Source organism: Syngnathus leptorhynchus, chromosome 16, assembly GCF_054491065.1.
Source record: "Syngnathus leptorhynchus isolate UIUO chromosome 16, UIUO_Slep, whole genome shotgun sequence".
Classification (NCBI taxonomy): Eukaryota; Metazoa; Chordata; class Actinopteri; order Syngnathiformes; family Syngnathidae; genus Syngnathus; species Syngnathus leptorhynchus.
In genome coordinates, this window is record NC_141210.1 from 4595101 (window position 1) to 4615947 (window position 20847).

The 20847-nt window shown below is 44.9% G+C and overlaps 5 protein-coding genes and 1 non-coding gene across 13 annotated transcripts; 1 reads left to right on the forward strand and 5 right to left on the reverse strand.

Annotated features, from left to right (window-relative positions):
- Nucleotides 1-812: 812 nt before the first annotated feature.
- Nucleotides 813-8505, reverse strand: tedc2 (tubulin epsilon and delta complex 2). Of its 5 annotated transcripts, none has more exons than XM_085933544.1 (12): nucleotides 8382-8480; nucleotides 8065-8196; nucleotides 7636-7679; nucleotides 6930-7437; nucleotides 6769-6819; nucleotides 6606-6684; nucleotides 6200-6344; nucleotides 5839-5931; nucleotides 5376-5563; nucleotides 5153-5292; nucleotides 5014-5072; nucleotides 2654-2802 (listed from the first exon to the last, which is right to left on the reverse strand). In XM_085933544.1, the coding sequence occupies exons 2-11, from the start codon at nucleotides 8166-8168 to the stop codon at nucleotides 5039-5041; spliced, it is 1386 nt and encodes a 461-aa protein (XP_085789670.1). In that variant the 5' UTR covers nucleotides 8169-8196; nucleotides 8382-8480; the 3' UTR covers nucleotides 2654-2802; nucleotides 5014-5038. The 5 variants fall into 5 exon arrangements, with proteins under 5 accessions (XP_085789669.1, XP_085789670.1, XP_085789671.1 ...); XM_085933545.1 differs by having other exon boundaries at nucleotides 8445-8473; XM_085933543.1 differs by lacking the exon at nucleotides 2654-2802 and adding an exon at nucleotides 813-908 and having other exon boundaries at nucleotides 8065-8505.
- Nucleotides 906-2722, reverse strand: LOC147044275 (transmembrane protein 100). Its single transcript, XM_085933551.1, has one exon. The coding sequence runs from the start codon at nucleotides 2720-2722 to the stop codon at nucleotides 2354-2356; it is 369 nt and encodes a 122-aa protein (XP_085789677.1). The 3' UTR covers nucleotides 906-2353.
- trnat-agu (transfer RNA threonine (anticodon AGU)) lies at nucleotides 7901-7974 on the reverse strand. The gene has a single exon. It is a non-coding gene; the product is annotated as a tRNA-Thr (tRNA).
- Nucleotides 7915-12505, forward strand: hmox2b (heme oxygenase 2b). Of its 3 annotated transcripts, none has more exons than XM_085933549.1 (7): nucleotides 7915-8022; nucleotides 9065-9163; nucleotides 9700-9791; nucleotides 9981-10098; nucleotides 10167-10658; nucleotides 10754-10877; nucleotides 10951-12505. In XM_085933549.1, the coding sequence occupies exons 3-7, from the start codon at nucleotides 9721-9723 to the stop codon at nucleotides 11076-11078; spliced, it is 933 nt and encodes a 310-aa protein (XP_085789675.1). In that variant the 5' UTR covers nucleotides 7915-8022; nucleotides 9065-9163; nucleotides 9700-9720; the 3' UTR covers nucleotides 11079-12505. The 3 variants fall into 3 exon arrangements, with proteins under 3 accessions (XP_085789675.1, XP_085789674.1, XP_085789676.1); XM_085933548.1 differs by having other exon boundaries at nucleotides 8008-8154; XM_085933550.1 differs by lacking the exon at nucleotides 7915-8022 and adding an exon at nucleotides 8540-8594.
- On the reverse strand, nucleotides 12140-15783 carry dnaja3a (DnaJ heat shock protein family (Hsp40) member A3a). 2 transcript variants are annotated; one of them, XM_085933540.1, is made up of 12 exons: nucleotides 15531-15776; nucleotides 15131-15255; nucleotides 14971-15054; nucleotides 14695-14901; nucleotides 14392-14544; nucleotides 14149-14296; nucleotides 13994-14058; nucleotides 13776-13904; nucleotides 13582-13697; nucleotides 13352-13449; nucleotides 13015-13141; nucleotides 12140-12925 (listed from the first exon to the last, which is right to left on the reverse strand). In XM_085933540.1, the coding sequence occupies exons 1-11, from the start codon at nucleotides 15745-15747 to the stop codon at nucleotides 13029-13031; spliced, it is 1455 nt and encodes a 484-aa protein (XP_085789666.1). In that variant the 5' UTR covers nucleotides 15748-15776; the 3' UTR covers nucleotides 12140-12925; nucleotides 13015-13028. The 2 variants fall into 2 exon arrangements, with proteins under 2 accessions (XP_085789666.1, XP_085789667.1); XM_085933541.1 differs by lacking the exon at nucleotides 13015-13141 and having other exon boundaries at nucleotides 15531-15783.
- Nucleotides 15784-16161: 378 nt separating this feature from the next.
- On the reverse strand, nucleotides 16162-19923 carry LOC147044279 (proton channel OTOP2-like). The gene is made up of 6 exons (XM_085934922.1): nucleotides 19451-19923; nucleotides 19235-19371; nucleotides 19092-19150; nucleotides 18182-18414; nucleotides 17229-18100; nucleotides 16162-17163 (listed from the first exon to the last, which is right to left on the reverse strand). The coding sequence occupies exons 1-6, from the start codon at nucleotides 19878-19880 to the stop codon at nucleotides 16993-16995; spliced, it is 1902 nt and encodes a 633-aa protein (XP_085791048.1). The 5' UTR covers nucleotides 19881-19923; the 3' UTR covers nucleotides 16162-16992.
- Between the last annotated feature and the right edge of the window lie 924 nt (nucleotides 19924-20847).

Sequence of the window (20847 nt, forward strand, 5' to 3'; positions counted from 1 at the left end):
CTGTCATCTGTGCTGAGGCTTGCAAAGCAACCAACCGCTTCCACCACATGTGCTCCATGGCCCCGTTAGCCTCCACACCCACTTTGTTCAAACATAAAACGTCACACACATTCACACGCAGCTGTTTCCCAGCAAAATATTCCTGGCGGCATAACAAAAAAAAAAAACCCTCAAATCAAAGACATTTATTTTTTGTTCCACATTTATTTACACCATTGTAAAATGTACATCTACATAGAAATATACAGTACAAATATAAATTTGTTGCATGTACAGGACCAATACACATCTCCACCGACAGCCAAAGCAGAAAACATTGTTATCCTTGATGCAAAAGTACAGCACTACAAAGTTGCCCGACCTACACGCAGCACAGAGGTAGATTTTCCCGTAGTTTTCATATTTAAAGGCAGAAGGGAAAACAAAAAAAAACTTACAATATCTGGTCACGTTGTCATCCGTTTAAGTGCACCGTGGCAACACAATGACAGATTCGCAAGAAATTTCTGACACAGAAACGTCTGTCGACACTTCCAAATACTTCACAACCGCATGATTCAATACCACACCAGCAAATGTTTAGAATTCATTCGTTCACAGGATGCCCTCTTGATAATTAACATTGAACCCTATTTTTAAAATGGGAGACCTCACATGACATCTGTTGTAGTACCAAGACTGACTTGTAAGAGGAGCCAAAGTGCATCCAGACTGCCAGAAAAAAATTACAATGCTTACGTCTCACTGATCCTTTATTTGAATTAAAACTTGTCGATGAAATGGTCTCATGGGGACTGATTTCAATTCAACCCTTCAGACAGGCCATAGAATCCCTTATTTTCCAGCTATGTCATTTTCCTCCCAGTTGGGGTTGACTTTGGCATTAAGTGTTGTTGTATCTGCTACTTCTGGATGCATAGACAAATTTGGTCGAAGAATGTGAGTTAACACTTATTTTCATCATCAATCTTAATCTTACATACATTAAGAACATTGCACTTTGGAGCCGCAGACAAGACATTGAGAAAATTAATTTTGGTCACAATACAGATCCAACGTGCTCATAAAAATCCTCATTTGTGACCACATAATACTAAATCGTGGCCACCAAATAGATTTTCTTATTTCAGCATTATAATTTGGATGTTTTGGCTGGATTATGTCTTGCTTTGTTAATCACGCTACACATCTGAATGATAGAAATGGTAGCGTTTCATCGTGAAGTCAGCATTCACATTTATCAAATAGAAAAGAAAAAGTTCCATATCTATTTGCATTCAGAACTCACCGATGGTCACAAGTTTGGAACAGATAGTTAAAAGACGACAACCCGGGACACAAGTTTCCTCGACAATGCTACATTGATTTGCTTGTTTGCTCCGTTAATAATCATCTTCAGCTGTGAAAACCATGAGGGGGTCGAGTAATGGGAGATGGATGAAAAAGTGCTGCCTGGGTAAGGAGCACGAGGGTGAGCGCAAGGGCAAGTGAGGTATGAGTTCATATGGAAACATATGAATGTGACAAGAGCCTTTTTCCATGTGTGCTTGGTCAAGGCACGAAGCGGGAGGGGCTTCTGGCCGAGCGGGATCAGACAGGGTCCCAGTTATGGCATGTGTCCTTCAGTAATCCTGGCCTGACTTGTGCGGAGTTGAGGTCCCCCGCACAGAGATCCCGTCGTCCCCCATTTGGGGGGGCTTTGCTTGTGTGAATATTGGCGTTCCTCGGTAAGAAGGTCCCCGGAGTCTTTCATTTTGAGGAGTCCGATTTGATGCCACCATTGGAGATCTTCGCCGACTCAAGTTCCACTCTCCACTCTGCATAAAAAAAGCCCCCCCGACACATTGCTGGGGTGTCACAGGACGAGGGAGTGACGCCGTCCGCTGACGTGGGTGCGCTGCTCTTTGGGCCCCGAGTATCGGGTTGCCGTCTTCGGGCTCTTTCGGAGAGTCACCTGTTCCGGGGCGGGAGGAATGCCGCGACTGACGCGGCCGGTGACGCCACCAGTGACTTTGGCGGCGCTTCTGCATAGCGAGGGAGCTCTGCCAGTGCGCGTAAATATGAACGCAGTGTGCCGTGCATATTTTGCTGCGTCTCCTTGGAGGTTGTTTTGACACTGGACACCTGCTTGATGATAAAACACTATGTGAGACACGGTGTATCGCTCCTTGCCAATCCAAAACGGTCCAGACAAAACAGATCCGGAGCGTCTGTACATCGGCCGTCACCAAAGCTGGGAGAAGAGAGGAACGACAGCATACGCCGGAGGTGGAGTGCTAGCTTGTTCAGTCAGCTCTCCCAACCTCCGCTTCGGAAGTTCCGACAACACTTTCCCCCTCTCCTTGCGTACGCTTCACAGCGGACACTGCTCCGAGGCAAAGGAGCCTCCTTCTTTCTTTTTCCTCCTCTTCCTCTTGTGGACGGTCCAGCAGGCGGTGGCCATCAGCAGAAGCAACAACCCGGAGACCAGAAGCACCAGAGACACCACCTTGGTTTGGGGCAAGTCATTGTAGGCGTAGGTAACCCCCGTCCCTGCCGCCCCGATTACCAAGGAGATGATTCCAAAGGGGAAGATGCAGCGGTACCAAGACTTCTCCATGCCCCCAGTGGCCTGGGACAGACGCTCCAAGGAGGAGAGCACCTCCGGGACTTTGGCACTTTCGGCTTCTAAGGACTGGCTCTCTTGCGGCTGGCATGCAAGGGGCCCTGTGGTGCAGCCCATCCTTGCTGCAGGGGCAGGTGAGTCTTCGCTTGAGCTAAAGTCACCTGGATAGAGAAAGTCCAAACAGAGAGACGAGGTCTCTGCAGACAGGAGCAGAAGAAGCTTTCAGATGAACTTGGTCTGAAAACAACCCTCACGTTCCCCCGCCCTCCCTTTGTAAGCGTCTCTGCTCAGATACTCTGGCAGCACATTGTGCACTGGGACTGAGCGCAGTGGCGAGGCTCATATAAAGCAGCGTGGGGAGGGGGAGGAGCTCTAAGGGGAGTCCGAATCCTCCCATTGGTGCTCTTTGGGGTGACGATAGCAGCGAAGGGGAGCGTTAACAGCTTCTTTTTTTTTTCCCCCTGCATCTCCCCATCAATACCTCACATTTGTTGTATTTCGATGTTATCCAGTGAGGGGAAAAAAAAAAAAAAAGCCAGAAGCCGACTGCGACGTGACGGAGAATCCCTTTGTCGTAAATTTGACATGCTCTGCGCCACTCTGCAATAACAAAGGTGTGTCGCCTCACGATGTAAAAATTCCCTCCTGATGAGGGGGGGGTCTTCACGTGGACATCTACCCACGCCTTTCCCGTGCAGCGAGCAGGCAACATGTTTACATGCATAAACGTTGCTAGCCATACCCTCGCTCGACAATATCAAAGTGCTGCTCGAGTTACCCGATCTCACGTGGCCAGTGAGTTGAGAGTCTTTTATGACTGAAAATGCGACCAAAACGAATTAAGGGTTGAAAATTGCAGGAAGTAGAATGACTTTGGCCATCTTCCCGTGATTCGATAAAAGGACGGCTGCTCCTCAAGGCCCGCATTACGGGATAATTGAAGACGTAATATTCTCATATGTATGCCAACCACGCCTCCATTAGTGTAAGATCTTCCGAGATAAGGTACCTTTTTTTTCCCCCCCCGTAAGATACGGTACAGCTCACTGTTTTTGCTGTGATATTCGAACATCTTGCTCAGGGGAACGTTGGAAATGGAGAGTACCACACACCCATATGCAGCTGAACACGGTGACTAAGCTCTTGCGCCAAAGGAGAACTCGAGAGGCGCAGAAGCCAAAAACAAAAGATGGGAACAGGAGGAGGGGAATGTTTTTGGAAGCAGTGAAGGAGAAAACATGTTCAAGAGAAAAACGGAGATTCCTAGGGGAGCTTTCCAGTTTCTGTGGACTTTCTTTTTTAGCTTCTGGGGAAAAATGGGAGATTCCTTAACTCTGGGTGAGAGGTGGGTTCCGATGAGGTCGTATGACACGTGGAGACGAGCGTTCACGCTCGCATTCAAAACCCGTTGTTGATCTAGTTGGCCAAGCGTGGCCATTTTTTCATTGCGTTTATGTTTAGACTCTTTGAACCCTACCTGGCAGGAGGCCACAACTCGTATTTGACAAATGAGCAATCCTGCTGATAGCTACGGTTGACATCGGAAACAAAGTGTCGTCCTCACCGGAAAATAAGGATATTGGGAAACAGAGAAAAACGGGCATGAGACAGACAGGGCGAGGCCAAGCGGGCGAGAGCGAGTGGGTGGTGGTGGTGGTGGGGGGAGGCTGACCTGGTGACAGCTGAATGATTCCGGTCAGAGAAAGCGCCACCACAACTTGGATCCGAGCTGATCCGACCAGGATGCTGTCTGACACTTCTGATCCTTGACGAGAGGTCAGACTTTTTCTTTCTCGAGTGCTCTTTTTAAGATTCACTTGGTAGAACAATTTGAACTTCAGCTCTGTTTCTACACCCCCACCCCCCCAATTGTTGGCATTTCCAGATCATAGCATACGGCCAAGCACCTCCCCGTGTGTATCATTCTCAGCCTTTGTGTGTTCGGAGAGCAGGCTTCCAACACCCACGTCCTGCTGTGTGAACTCGGAGCCACCTGTCGCCCCGTCTGGTAAGTCTGAGGCCATCCGCGTGTCATCTGCTGGGCGCAAGCCCTCAAGGCCTCTTTCGAGGCTTCCAACGTATTTCCCTAACGTCACATTTGCTCAGGAAATAAAACTCACAATGGCCGAGTTTCTCCGCATCACAGATGGTGAATTACTTTGTACTGCTTCACTAGAATGAGCCATTTTAGTGACATCTTTTAATTCCCTGAAGTCTGTCGCAATGGCTTGAACTTCTAACCCTTCTTTTATCTTTATTGTTCGAGATATTAACTTCACGAACAACTAGTTTTCAAAGTTAGACTGTGTGGGGTATTTTAATGGGAACCACATCAAGTGAGTTTTGTGCGATTTTATGCTCAAATATTGAACTCAACAAATCCATCATGAACAATGTGGTTGACTTACTTTGTTGCGCCGGTTCAATCGCCGCTTATCGCGAATGGTGGTCCGACTCTGCGAGTCCCCTGCAACAGTCGATGTAGCAAACAGAAAAATGCATGATAGTGACATTGAAAAGGTTTTCCAAAAGAGGATTAATCCTTACTCAGGCTCAGAGTCCAGAACGATGGCAGGGAAACGCTGACCTCCTTCACCCAAAAGGGAGTACAAGTCTCTCAGCACACTGCTGTCGGTACACGAAGGGATGATGGACGCCAGTTGAGGGGACAGAGCGTCCACTAGAGCCTGTGACGAGGACGGATAAACGCCATTGGCTCATTGCAACGTTGATGAAATATTCCAGAATGAGTGCATTGTGCAGTACTCACCTGTTGCAGGTGAACCTCCTGCTGCAGAAGAGCCACTCGCATCCTGATGGCCTCCAGTTGTCGCAGCTCGGCCTCTGAGGTATAAGTGACCGTCACAGGAAGACGCCTCGTGATCGCCTCATCTTGCACCGGCTCGCCGGCGTGAAGACAAACGCCCTCCGGCTTACATCGGTCCCACGCTTCCCACGCTGATGAAAATATTTTTTTAGAGCCAGAGCAACCGTAAGCCTGAAATATTTGGTGCCTTCGCTTGATGAGCCACGGGAAATGCATTATGGGGAATGAATTTTTAATCGCATGTGGCTCCTGAGTACCTGCCCACCCCATCAAGTGTCAAATTAAACTACCAAGTAAATATTTAATCCATCCATTAGTGAAAATGGGTAAGGGTACTAATTGTGGAATAAATATGTGACCGTGGTTCCCTTTAAAATGGAATTAGCATAGAAATAGAAAAAAAAACCTTGTTTCGCTCGCTCTGCAACATTCCGAAGCTCCGTTGCTGTTATTTGCAGTCTCTCAGGCGTGAGACAGGAGCGGCAGTTTTCTTTCATCCCTGCAAGGATTCAAACAGTTCGAGGCTGTTCAACGCAAACATGCTTTGAAGATGTTATGGCTTGCAGTCTTGCAAAAAAAATAAAAATTGAGTCGAGGAGATGCGCAAGTGTAAATTCCTGAGACAACCACTTCCAATCAGCTCTCAGGCCTCTGCCAAGGTCAAAATATAGTTAAAAAGCCTGGATTGGATTCAAAATGTCATAGTTGTTCATCTTCACATGCTTTACTCTTCTGCCAAGGTTAATTAAAAAAAAAAAAGACTGTACCCGCTTCCGCGCTTTGCTCTGAGGTCTGCCGATCCAGAAGGTTCATCGTTTGGCACTGCTGGTCGAGTTCAGCAACCCGGTGAGTCAGTCTGTCGACCAGACTTCCGATCTGCTCTGGGCTTCCAGACGGCCAGTCCTTGGGAAACTGTAAACATCACATTGACAAAGTATATAAGTATCCATACTGCTGGACCAAATTATTTTCAAGATTTGTTGAGTCTAATTCAAAATGCATTGTGTGATTATTTGAGAGCATTCTATGGGGGAGTCTAGTCTTCAATAAACTTTCTCACACACGTCGTCTGTGAGGCAGATGTGCTGACCGCTACTCGAGATGGGGAAAATGTGCGTGAGAGTTTTCCCACCCAAATTTGCCAGGGGTCACTCGAAAAGAGGAAGGATATACCGTTGCTCTCATTCTCTCCATGAAACTACTCCTCCCCGGCACAGGTTTCCTTTGAGCGGCCATCACTTTGTCCCACGTTCTGTCCAGGAAGGAAATGGCGGAGTAAGGAAAGGAAGAAACGACCAGTGTCACGGTCGAACGAATACGGAGCGATCTTAAACACCTGTTTTGCTTGAGCCTCAAATAAATCCACTCTTCCTTCTGCTTGCTTTGTCTGGAATGGAGACAAATCAATGTTGTTGCAGTGCGGGCCATGGTGTCTCAAAATGGCAGATTTCCATATAACGCAAACCAGTCACGTTCCTATTTAGGTCGAGCGTGTACCTTCTGGGTTGAGGCAGACTATGATCTCCCATGGCCCCCTTGTCATGTGACGACGTAGCAGCTGAAACGTTGGTCCGGTGCTCACCACTTGCTCCGATATTTCCTCCAGTGATGTTCACTGGGGCAGTCTTCTGAACACTTTTTACGGCGTGATGTTGGATGGTTTTCAAACGGGTCCCATGTTTACTAGTGGTATTTTTACACCTTCCGGGACCACAGGTGGTCGAGGAGCTCGATGATGTCACGGACTTTTGAGACGCTTTTTTGTCAGTCGTGGTGGACTTGAGGGTTGTTTTGCTGTTTGTCGGATTTCCTTTGTAGCTGGCAAAGGTCTTTAAAGTCGCCTTTTTGGGTATGGCAGCAAAGTCATTTCGAGATTGAGTGGGTTTGTTTCCCTTGTGGTCTTCACTAGGAAGCCTTTTGCCAGTGCGCACGCAAAGGGCTTTTTCTAATGCTTTCTCAAGCAGCATCATTTCTTGGATCTCCTCTGGAAATGATGTGGTTGGATCTAATAAGATACACAAACATTATTCCATAATTTACAGACTATACATGTACAATATATTAGGTACGCTAGCTCAACCTAATTAGCTCCATATTTCCTCAAATAGTGTTCCTCCAAAGTGACTCCCCGTTATTTAACACAGCAGTTTTCAATTGTTTTTAATATATATATTTTTTTCCTTCCTTTTTTCCTTAATATTACCGGTCAGAGCGTCACTAGTCGGTTCTGGTTCTTCTGGAGCAGTCCTGGAGGGAAAAGACAGAATGCGACTAATCATATATAATTAGGAAATTTAAGCAACTACATACAATAGTCAAATTAAAATGTCTTTTAATTTGTTGCACATTGACTTGATATATGCTTTTATTAAAAGATGACATTTTCGTGACTTAATATATGACAACAGCAATAAAATCGCGCCTGTTTAATACACCGATGTATAACATTACGTCACATCGCGTCGAAAAGGCACTGCTGGGATTCGAACCCAGGATCTCCTGTTTACTAGACAGGCGCTTTAACCAACTAAGCCACAGCGCCAGGTGCCCGCTGAGGCAACAGTTATCAAGTTGAATCGGCAGCAACTAGGTAAATATTACTAGTACTTGTAAAATAAACAAGGGTACTTACAGGCTATGTAGAAGGTCTTTGTATAACTGAATGCGGCCATTTACCCTCGCCTGTTCGTCTTTGCATGACTTGATGGCTGTCTCGACAGAGGTAAGCAGCGACATATTGTAGTTGTTGTTGGACTGTTCTGGACTTTAAAAGAACATAAATCGGGATTAGTTGATTCGAAAGTGTCGAAGTGTGCAGTTATATTTCCCCCGAACAACTAACAAGAAAAAATACGAATCTATATGACGTATACGGAAGTAGCTGACATAAAAAGTTAAAATAAGACTATCAATAATGAAAATTCCTAAAACGCTTGTGTGTCAAATTACCCCGTTTGACAAAACACAAACGATTTTTAATTACGTAAACATCGACAAAAGCAGGAACGCAACTTTGTAGCCTCGTGGATTGGAAACTGGCCCTTAATTTTTCCTGTTTTCAATCACGTGGTGATATCACGTGATGCTTTAAATATTGTTGGGGGTGGGACTTGACATGCGCAGTGGACGTCTAGAGGTCTAGTTCCAGTGGCTGGAGTGAAGGTTAGTACGGCGTTATAGCAGCATTGTGCCGTTTTAAATCTGAATTCTAAAAGTGTCCAAAAAGAATCATGATATGTTTAAATCTTAAATTTGTCGACCGTCTTGTTGCAAAACCTAGCCAAGACCTTTCTAGATATTAGCGTGCGTCTTGTTAGCAAAGTTAGCTGTTGTTATTGTTGTCATCATGACGTTTTATTGCAAAACTCTCCTAACAAAGAAACAATGTATTAATCGTATTCAGACGAATGTTGTAAATCTTTCATCAATAAAACTTGACCAAATTATAGCCGTGACATCCAGAATCTACGTGAATCACACCGGGCCTCTTTGTCTTGCTGTTTTGTTTTTTTTGCTAGTATTAGTGTAGTTAAACTACCGTTTTGTCCTTGTACCCTACAGTCCTATTTAACTCTAAACCAGGCCTATTTTTAATCAGCTTTTAACCGACCGTTGCTTTGTCATCTTCTCAGAGGCTGCTATCTTGTGGTATCACCACCACCATAATCTCAGGGAAATCAACACCACAGCAGGGCCACCTCTTTTTCCTGATCTGAACATCTAGCTCTTTGGTAAATAAGTAAAACATTGAAGCAGAAAATCCATTCACTCTTTGACCCAAATTTAACTAGGAAGTACTAGCTTTTATATCCTTTTGATTCTGATCTTTATTCATTCAAAGTAAACACAGGCTACAGATTTGTTACTAAGACACATTGGAGCTGTTCTAAAAAAACATACAAAACATGACAATGCACAATGTTATTTCCTCATTTTTGTTCTGTCTTCAATGCATGTGACTGCTTCGTACAGTATAAGACAAAGTGATTACTCATCACAAACGCGCACACGCTTTGTACCATTGTACACAATATAACGTCGGACGTCACATTCGGCAAGCAATACAGATGCTGTATCGGAAATTCTGACTTGACAAAGCTAGTAATTGTCTGTGGCACCTCACCAAACACAAGCACTGAATCCTGTATTTATCACACCATTATGAATCACAACTTTGATTTTTCAAATACATTATTTTCCATTCAATCTTACACTCTTTGTGGCTTTCCACTAAGAAGTAACATTTTTGGTGTTTTATGATTTCTAGGGGCGGCAACCGCCAGACAAGATGGCCGCAATGCCAGAGACAGTGTCCAACGGAGGAGGGCCCGTGCACAAGGAGAAAGACGACACCCTCAGGTTAAACCTCTCTTGGATTTTTAGTGTTTGTTAAAACAGGACCAATTGATTCATGTTAAAGGATCATTTTTATAAGAATTAGGATATCACACTCGTACCAAACTATTTTTCTGACACTGAGAACTAAGATGTTGACATACCTTCATCAATATTAGTGACCACAGAACATTCTTCCATTCTTCTTTCCAGGCCCGATGATTTATCAGAGATGCTGGCAGCTGGTACCAAAGAAGTCCATGAAAAGGCAGAGAACACACAATTCGTGAAGGACTTCCTGAGGGGTAGAATCCGCAAAGAGCTCTTCAAGGTGAGGAACAAAGATGAAGGACGGCTCAGATGGAAATGAAATCACGATTGAGATTTTTTTGTCATCAGCTGGGCGCCGTAGCTCTCTACTACACCTACACAGCCATGGAGGAGGAAATCGAGATAAACAAGGAGCACCCCCATTTCGCCCCGCTGTATTTCCCGGCCGAGCTGCACCGCCACGAGGCTCTGGCCCGCGACCTGGAATACTTTTACGGTCCCCAATGGAAAAGCGAGATCAGCTGCTCCCCGGCCACACAACGCTACGTGGAGCGCATCCACCGAGTGGGCCGGGAGGACCCGGCGCTTCTGGTGGCCCACGCCTACACCCGCTACATGGGCGACCTGTCCGGGGGCCAGGTGCTGAAGAAGGTGGCCCAGAGAGCCTTGAAGCTCCCTCCCACGGGAGAAGGCCTGGAGTTCTACCAGTTCGACGCAATCGACAGCGCCAAGGCCTTCAAGCAGCTTTACCGCAGCCGCATGAACGAGCTGGAACTGGACGTGGAGACCAAGAAGAGCCTGGTGGACGAGGCTGTCAAGGCCTTCCAGTTCAACATGGAGGTAAGACGCCAAATACTTTGCTGCAGTAGTGAGGTATAAATCCCAAACTGTCAACACTCAAAACAGACAATATTAATGGTTACGGCCGTGAACAGGTTTTTGAGGAGCTGGAGGAAATCGGGAAAACCTTCCAAGAGGAAGTCTCCGAAGCAAGAATGCCCGTTCATGGAGATACGGGAGGTGACATCAGCAAATGTCCCTATTATGCTGCCAAAATGGGTACGCTTTTGTTTTTATAACATAGCATACTTAGCTCTCGGCCTACTTTCATTTTTTGTTCCTCTCGCTTTAGCGGCAACAGGTGGGACGGCGTACGCGTGCCAACTGGCCATGGCAATCCTGCGGCACCCCACAGGGCAGGTCCTCATCGCCGCGTGGTTCGCCGCTTTAGCCGGCGTGGCTGCCTGGTATCTGATGTGAGGAGGGAAAATACTGAAGGGCGGGAACGCTGGAAGAAGGCCTCTCAGGCTCAGAGACCAAGTCAAGTGTATTGAAAGCTGCCATCGAAAATCTGCCTGGATGTAATATTCCAATGTGTTAACCTGATTGACCCCCCTCACCCTGTCTATTTTTTTTTTTTTTCTACCTCCTTTGCACCATCCGTCCGTCCTGTGATATCACATCAGGTTTTCTCACACTTTTCCCTAACTTGACAGATGATCGAAGCACAGGTCTTGATGAGGTTTAATGATAATACATGTTGCGGATGAGCGTTCTTAATGAGTGTTTTTGGCTATACAGGGACTCGATTTGACTCAGGAAAGAAGACGGTTTTACCAATAGAGCGGTTTATTCCTTACACATAATACTATTTGTAATTGCAGTGTGCTAAACAGTTGATGTACTGCTAAAATAAATCAAAAAATATTACATTTTATCATTCCTACACGGGCCTTTCATGTTAACTATTTCCTCATGTATCCATTTATGCAAGTGCAGAGATAAATAGATGGGCTAAATATTTTTTTTCTTATCACATATATTAAAAAATATCCCAAGTAACATCTGGTTAATAGAATATTGTACAATTTATTCTAAGAATCTGTAGATGTGTTTTACAGATCTCATCTCAGCTATGAGCAAGATCGCAATCCATGTTTTATTTATTGGATTGGACAATAATGAGGAATGAGATTTAAAAGAGCAACGGAGGAATTGTGGTATCATGCTTTGACAAGAGAATGATTAGTGTTAAGTATTTGGGAATTATGCACCAAGGCTTGATGCATTAGTTAAAAACCTTTTTTTTTTTTTTTTATAAACATTGCACAGTTTGACCCTAACATGAATGACAGATCAGTTTAATATGCCAAAGGAGTCTATATTAATAACACTGTAATACTATTTAGCTTAGAGTATGATGGTGTGGACAAATGAGATTGTTGCTGTTTTTTTTTTTTAATGTAGAGTAAAAATAGGGCACATTACATGAAGGCCTATTTGAGTATTTGATGGAAGGTTAGGTATCAATTTATAAAATAGTTTGTCGTTGGCATTCATATTCTCTTTAATTCATACTGTATGCTGGTTTATTGTTTTTGTGTACATGTAGTGTAATTGCACACTTTGGTGATTTTAATTTGAATGCTGACATGTTTATTTTTAACGTCTGTATTTTCCATCACGACATGGTGATCTTACTTTTAAAGGACACTTCAGCTCTAATTTCAAGGCAATACTGAGATGGTATTGTATTTTGGAGACTCTTGAGACAGTCAAAAGAGGGCAAAGCACATGTCCGGCATGATAAGTCTAATGGAAAACAATGCATGCACTTGTATTGCTGCTCTCATGTATCGGGACAAACCTCTGCTGTCTGAAATCAAATAAAACCCATGTGACTGATATATGGAATCATTTTTTGTTTTTTCTGAGGTGGATCCAATAGATAGACACATGATAAGAAATTAAATGCTTACTTTTACATTTATTACATATACACAAATTTAAAGATTCTCCGGAAGGCCAGATCAACTTTTCAAGTTATAAAATAACATGAGCGTGTCAACATGTTAGCACGATGAACAAACAGCAGGGCGTGTCGTGACAAACCTTTCATGATTGCGTCTTTGTATATCATTTACGTTTGTGGATGAGACCGCTACGATTAGCCATCTTTGAGAGTCGTTGGGGCTGAAGTGGACGAAGCGTTTTAATCAGCCGAAACGGGATCTTCTTTGCTTTGAGGGATGCGTGCGGGAACGCTGAGGGCCTGCCGGTCTTTGCGCGGGAGGACCGAAGCTCTCAACTCCAGGAAGACCTCTTACCTGGAAGACAATCAGAAATATACTTGAAATGCCATGAGGACATCGGAGCCCGATAGCCACAAACCAGAGGTGACCTGTACTTATCCTACCTGGTTTGTGGCTGTCAGGAGGAACTAAACAATTTCTTGAGAGTGGCGAAAAAGCCCTCCTCTTGTTTCAACTGGCCTCCTTTTGTGTTAAGCCTTTCCTCAAATTGCTTACCACTGCTGCCCCCTCCTGGACACACAATCACCCCACGTCAGACATTACTGATCCAATTCCACTTAGTTCCTCTGAAAATTAACTACTACAAAACGAAGTGGTGCCTCAATTTATGAGTGACCGAATTATTATTATTATTTTTTGTAGGGGGCAATAACAAATTAAAAGGCATTCACACTCATTTCAAGGTGGACAAATGAATTGAGTGAAATGAGCAACATCTACCTGTGGCTGTTGCTGTGACGCCGTTAACCGTTCCTTCCACATTTGCCTCGTCCTCAGCGTAGCTCAGGAGTAAAGCTCTCTGCCGGTCCGTCAGCATCCTTCAAAGAGGGTTTGGAGAAGGAGAAAAAAAAAAAAAAAAAAAAAAAAAAAAAAAAAAAAAAAAAAACGCCGTTACCCAAACAGGTCAGGTCTTGCAATGAATATCCACACGTCCCCCTCAAATATCTTACTTGGGTACTCTAATTTTGATATGGACATAGTGATCTCCAAATCCGTAGCCGCTGATGCGGGCGATTCCTTTCCCTGCCAGATGGATCCTGTGGTCTGTCTGGACACCTGCTGGGATCTGATCCAAGCACCGAAGTCAAATACTTGACCACTGTTGTCCTCAAGAGGCTTTTTAATTTTTTTTAAAAGTATTTACCGCTAAATTGAGCGTTTCGTAAAGGCCTTGTGTCTTGGCTGTGCCACCCAGGATTGCTTGCGCCACTGAGACGTAAAGGTCCGAGTGGATGTCGGCGCCATCCCGTCTGAACATTGGGCTCTTCTGGACCTGAAACCACAAACCGTTTACACTGAAGGATGAATTCCTGTCATTTCCATAAAAGTTTATTTACTCAAATGCAGATCTGAACTACTCACCCTGAACGTGATGAAAATCTCCTTCTTTCCAACAGGCATTCGCACAGTCTGGCCATCTTCCACTCCTGAAGGAAAAAAATAAATAAACATTCAACAGTTATTTGCTAATTATTATTTTTATGGCTGATGGCGTTCACAATGGCGGCGTGACGGACCGGCGGGCACAGGAACCGTGATGGTTTTCCTCTGCTTGGTCTGTCCAGTCCCGCGGCAGGTGTGACATGGGTTGGAAATGACCGATCCCTTGCCGCCGCAGCGTCGACAAGTAGAGCGCATCACAAACGGGCCAGTGTTCACAGTTTCCTGCGGGACATTTATTGCGGTAAGGCACCCATTCGAAAGGAAATCTCCATTAGTGTTCCAATGGTCATGGCGCATCCAGATGTAGATAGCATTACCGTGCCGGAGCCATTGCAGTGGTGGCAGTGCTGGACCTTGGAGCCAGGCTCGTGGCCCTTCCCGTCACAGCTCTGGCAGGTGGCTTCAGTGTTGACTGTCATCTCCTTGTTGACTCCCTTGGCTGCCTGAGTGAACGTCAGCTCCATGAAGTACTGTGCAAAGAAAACAAAATACAAATTGGGGTTATGCAAACACTTTCATCTTGATAAAAATGCTGAATCCATGACAAACAATACTAGGAGGAGATAAAAACATCAATGGAAAGAAAACCAACAAGCATCATCGTCATCTAGACAACTGACCTCCTGCGGCTGATCAAAAATGGCATCAAAGTCTCCGAATCCATGTCCTCCACTGAATTCCCCAAAGATCTTGCGGAAAAGCTCCTCAGCTTTTACGTTTTGCGTCTGCCCGGACCAGTACTGCTGCCCGCCGCCTGCCTGTCCGGCGTTGAAGCCTGCTTGGCCATACGTGTCGTACTGCTTCCTCTTTCCTTCATCGCTGAGGACCTGAGGAATAAATGTTATGATTTGAGTCTTAAAAAAAATCATTAGAAAGCTATGAGGGTAATACCAAACCTCGTAAGCTTCAGCCAGCTGAGCAAATTTCTCCTTGGCTTTTGGGTCGTCTTTATTGGTGTCCGGGTGGTACTTTTTGGCCATCTGAGGGACGACAAAGAAGCAGAATGTGATAAAAGACACAAAATATGTGCTGTAAATCTGCCCGACAAATGCAGACCTGATAGTAGGCCTTCTTAATCTCCTTCTGGGTTGCTGTGCGAGGTACCCCAAGGACCTGGTAGAAGTCCTGCTTATTGTTGGGTGAAGTGCTTGTATGAAATCCACATTGAGCTGCTTTGAAACCTGGGGGGGTTAAAAGACAGCACAGATACATCATGTCAAAAAATTCAAGGAATTAAAAAGTTTTGTTAGGGATTATCAATTATGACACAAGAAAAAATACTTAAGTCAAACATTGTTCGGCTTTGACGATATCCACGGACACTGTAGACTTCAAAGAACACTCGTGTCACAATAACAAATAATTGAGAGAGAATTCATATCGAACAGCAAAATAAAAATGACAACTAAAAATAAAGCCTAGCATTAGCCCAATGCTAAAACCAAACGTCACATACCTGGTAGCCCTCTCAATGTCAATCCTTTCCCAACAGCGCCACATGCCTTGCTCCCACCGGTCCAAAGCGTCCCGGTTCCAACCGTGCAGACGCCCCGGAGCGTGCCACAAGAAGCGGTGACAATAGCGCCCGTCACACGGGCGTGCCGATGGTGCCCAGAGGACACGATGAGAGTTAACCATCGTGAGGAGCAGCGGGTAGCAGAAGACGCCATCATTTCCCCACACTGGACCACTTGTGGTGCACTGCGCATGTCCGGAAGTGTACGTCACGGTATTGATGCGTCATATTTGTTCTGGAAATTTACCTCTTGAAATGTACGAATTGAAAAAATGGATAGTTAGTACTAACGTGAAAAGCAGGAAAATAGGTTTCCAAAGTAAAAGTTGTTAAAATTGTAAAATATGGCTCAAATTAAGTAAATATTAGTTACTTTTAGGAGCCTGTAGTTGCCAGCGCAAACACTGCCACCTGCTGGTGGTTTTGAAACTTTTTATTTCGTATCGATAGATACAGGAGAATCCCATATGATAACTGTATTGCATCAAATAATGAAACATTTTGTGTTTTCTCAAGTAATAAATAGCTAGAAGCAATTTGACCAGAATGACAAATAACATAAAGGCAATAATCATGACCACCATAAATCATTTTTATTACTTTTTGTCTTTATTTTTTAATACATGCTGAAGCCTATAAAGAATGCAATTAATTTATTTTTGTTCGGCATCTGTACATTACACCTACACATGTATTTATTTGTGGGGTAAAATAAATACTTTTCTCCCTTAATAACAAAATAAACATCAATAGCAATAACATCAGTCAAAACTTTACCACATTACTAAAGTGTCTTCAGAGAAACAAAATTTACATTCATATTGTACAAACATTTTGTGGAACCGCGCAAATGGCGAACACGTCAGCCTTAAACTGCACAGAAACAGTGTTTGCATGCTTTTTCTGTGCTTGATTTGGTTTTCTCATTATGTTGGCTCAAGTGAACACTTTTTCTTGTTTGAATGTAACTGGTTGTTTATCCAGAGTATAACAACATTTCCCCCTCTTCTTGCCCAAAGTCAGCTTGGATAAGTTCCAGCTTTCCTGTCATCCTAACTAGGATAAGTGGAATAAATCAGATTTCCAACCACCAGGCCGTGGACTAGTACCGTGCGGCACAAAATGATTGGAAAAAAAAAAATTCATTTGTAAATCTGCATCTTAAAGTTTTGATTTAAAAATCAGGTACAGACTGGACAGAAGAAAGACGCTCACAATTTCCCCAAGAAAGGACCGGCAACAACAAGTCCATGGAGTATTGCTAAAGCTAAGCTAAAGCTAAGTTGTGTTGTTAATCACTTGTTGAAAAATTGCTTAACGTGAAACCGGTCTTCAAAAAGAGTTTGGGGACTATTGGTTTGATGGGGAAAAAAAAAAGAACAAACCACGGAGGTCGTCCAACTTAAGAGATAACAAACACTTCCAAGAGGGCGGCTACTGAGTGCATGCGGTAAAAGATGGCAAAAGGCAGTCCGACGTTCACAATGGCCGCCCAGATGTTAAAGTCGTAGAATTCCGTTTCAGCCGGGTGGTCAAACTGGGGGCGAGCGCCGAACGCTGGCATGATCCACAGCTGGCGAAAAGAAGCAAACGTTAGCAATTTTGTTGTTTTAAAATAGTTGCCTGTAGGATACTCACAATGATGTTGGCCAACATCAAAAAAACCGAAACCTCCTTCAGGACTCTCCTCTTCCACGTCAGTTTATGCGGGTAGTGCACGATGCGGTCATACGGGTTCACCGCCGGCACCTCCATCTCGGGCTTGGCTCTTATTTCCGATCCCTGCAGACCGTCCATCTCTTTGCTGTAGTGCTCCACGGCGTACATGTTGGTCATCGTGGTTATGTGCTCATGATGTTCCTCGTGGAAAGGTTCCCGGTGAAGACCTTCGACGATGAAGAAGTTCTGCAGCCCGATCTGGATCACCATCAATATAGCCCAGGTCAAGTTGAGCCTGTTAAGGTGGCCCTGGGCTCCAGATGCCACCATGGCGACTATCGTGAAGTAGCTGATGATGAACTGCCCCATGGAGGTTCCCACCAGCAGGCCCACGTCCAAGCTACGCGTGGGGTTCTTCTCCGAGTCGTGTTCCCGGCGGTCCAGCTTGTAGATGGTGGCGCCGACCAGGGTGGCCACCAGCATCAGGCTGATAATCACGATGTTTATGATAAAGTGGATCAACAGTGCTTGGTCTCTCTTGCTGTGGTCATCTTCTTTGTCCTCCTTCATGTCCATCTCGTACACGATGAATGTGGCCAGGCCGATGAAAACCAGCAGAACGCCCACCAGGGGACCAATGAGTGCGTCTTTCAGGTGGAACTTGTGTGCGTGGCCGTGGCCGTGCGGGTCGTGGGCCTCGCCCAGTCGCCCGACGTTTTTCCACATGACGTAGGCCATGGCCGAGGCGAATAGGCTGTACTCGATGTTGAAAGGGTACAGGTAGAAGTAGGCGTCTTTGAACATGGTACAGGACGTGTGGCTGCAGTTGCATTGGTCCTCGCCGTAACTGGCTGCGGCGGGAAAAGAACACGGGGGCGTATCAGATCTGCTTTGAAACTCAAATGTGGATTGTCAAATGGCATCTTCTGTACCTTTCTGCATGTAGACCATCCGTCCCCAGAGCTTATGAGAGCTGTTATCATGGTGGTCGTCGGATTGGTGCGTGTCGTTGCCGTGGTCGCCGCCGTGGTCGCCGCCGTGATCGCCGCCGTGGTCGTCGCCATGGCCGCCGCCCTCTGGGTGGGCTGTTTGGTGCAGGGACTCGTCCGTGACCGCAGCCATCCATAAAACCAGATTAATGGAGAGGGCGAGCATCAGACCGCACCTGCCGGGAAATGATTCAATATCACTTAATTCCTCAAAAATCTTTTATTTACTACACATTATGTTTCATTGCTGATTGATCCATGCCAGCAACTTATAATGACAGACGGAACAATAAAAAAAATGCTTTCACTAGATAGCAGAAGGTCAGGCCACGAGATTTTCTCATGAATATGTGCCTGAACCGGATTTCATTTAGTTCATAGACTGCCCGGAAAAGAATAGTGGTGGCAATTTTTTTTCACGATTCTCCACCTATTAATACTTGCGTTGCTGCTGCTGTGACGCAAAAATGCTTTGTGGTTACTTCGCTGGTGTGACGGAAATCCACCTTTAGAGACATAGGCAGCTTCATGCATGTGTTTGAATGGAATGATTTGAAAATGATTTACTATTGTATATGTGGATTTACACTTAAGCACTTCTTTGTACAATGAGATGGAACTCGAGTTTATTCTCACGCTCATGCAGTTCAGAATTTGACCGAAACATTTAGGGGAAAATAGACCGCAAGAGTCGAACAACCAGTTCAGAACCACTTGTGACGTCAATCCAGAACTCAGTGTCAATGTCTATCCATCCATCCATCCATCCATCGTCTGTCCATGTTTTTGTACTTGTACATATATTAAAGGGCCGTTGCCTGTTTTAAAGTCAGAAATTCAAATCGTGGCTTACCGTGTAAGGTTCCTTTGGAGCTGTACGCAGTCTTTGGCATGGACCCACATGAAATACGTCTGATAACAAATTTCCTAGTTAAAACCTTTCGGCGTCATTTCCAACAATAGCTATTGTAATTAGCATGCACGCTTGACATTTACCTGCACAACAATGAAAATAAGTTGGACCACAGGAAAAACAATATTGATGGCCGACTCGCAGTGGAGGTAGCCGACGTAGGCCGCTATCTTGAAAATGTCCATGATGATACTGAGGAGTCCAAAAAGCACCATTCCTCCTGCGAAGCAAGATGGACATTATGTTGACACTTATGTATTGGGACTCCCCCCAAATATGGACTCCTCAAGATTCCATACCCCTGAGCCAAACGGGTCCGGCGTGTTGGTCCCTGTAAGCCACCGCGTTATCAATTCTGGCCGTGAAGATGATGTAGTAGATCATCCAGATGCAGGTGATGATGAGAATGATGACCAGGAAAACCTGGAGGTCGGACAGACTGATGTCGACGTGCTCGTAGGCGCTGCCGCTCACCAGCGCGATGCCCAACATCAGGATGTTGATAAAGATGACCCCGGACAGAATCCATCCCCAGTTTCTGTCCCTTTCCTTATTGGGAGAACTCGTTTTTTCGTTCGGGTGCTTGGGCTCGCCCGTGTTCTCCGCCGGGGGGCCGTGGTGGGAGTCGTCGTCGTGACCGTCTTTGCTCATCCTGCAGGGTTCGCAGGGCTTCCCGTCGGCCAAACAGTTGCACGGGTAGCCCGTGTTCAAGCACATGTCCTGCGACATATCATTGCATTTGAATGACTGGCGGCATCTGTGCGCCTTGTCGAGATGTGACTGGTTTTACAAGCTTGCCCACTGTTTGCCGTTCCCCGTCAAGAACCCGCCCAGGTTCAAATGTTTCCGTGACTGGAATCAACATAATTGACACTTTGAGATTGCAACACGGGTTCGTCAACAAATGGCACATAGTTTCCATCTGTTGCCAAAGTCACAATACTCAATACTCGTGCTTCATACAAAGAGAAACAAACCAAAGACTCTGAATAGAGATTTTGACTTTCACCTAAAGACAGCGAGCATTTTGATAACTTTTGCTCACTCAATGAAGAAAAAACTTTTGTAGTGTTCACACTGTGATGGGAAAAAAAGCTAAGTAGCGTTAGCTCTGATTCTCACGCCATTTAAACAGCGCATTCTAATATTGACGATTACATTTTTTGAGCGTCATTTAACCTTAAAAATAACTCAGTAAGATTTACGCTTCTATAAGAGTGACAGAGCAAAATTGTGAGCCGGCTAACAAAAAAACAAAAAAAAAGCTAAATTACCAATGCTAACAGGAAAAATGCACTTTTCTGTAACGTTAATAAGTCTCATGTGCGCCCCAAAATATCAATAAATCTTTGAAAATCCCATCTACAGTTGAGTTTACCTCTGTCTATTTTATTCTTATTTTTTCTTGCATCTGCGGAAGGTAACAAGCCTATTTTGAAAAAAATAACAAACCTATTTTGACAAAGTAAGCAATAGAAAGTACAAATGTCCGTTTTCAAAGGAAGGCATTAAAAGTAAAAATGTCAGAATCCTACATTGTTAAATCTCACCAATGGCGTGCACTCATTCAAAAGGTTGGGACCTTACCTGTAGGCTGACTTGACCGCAAGTGTGGGATGCAGAGGTGTCCGCCCCCCTTTTTATTGGCACCCAAACAGCTGGAGGAGCCATAAAGGTCAATAAATCTGTCGTGAGC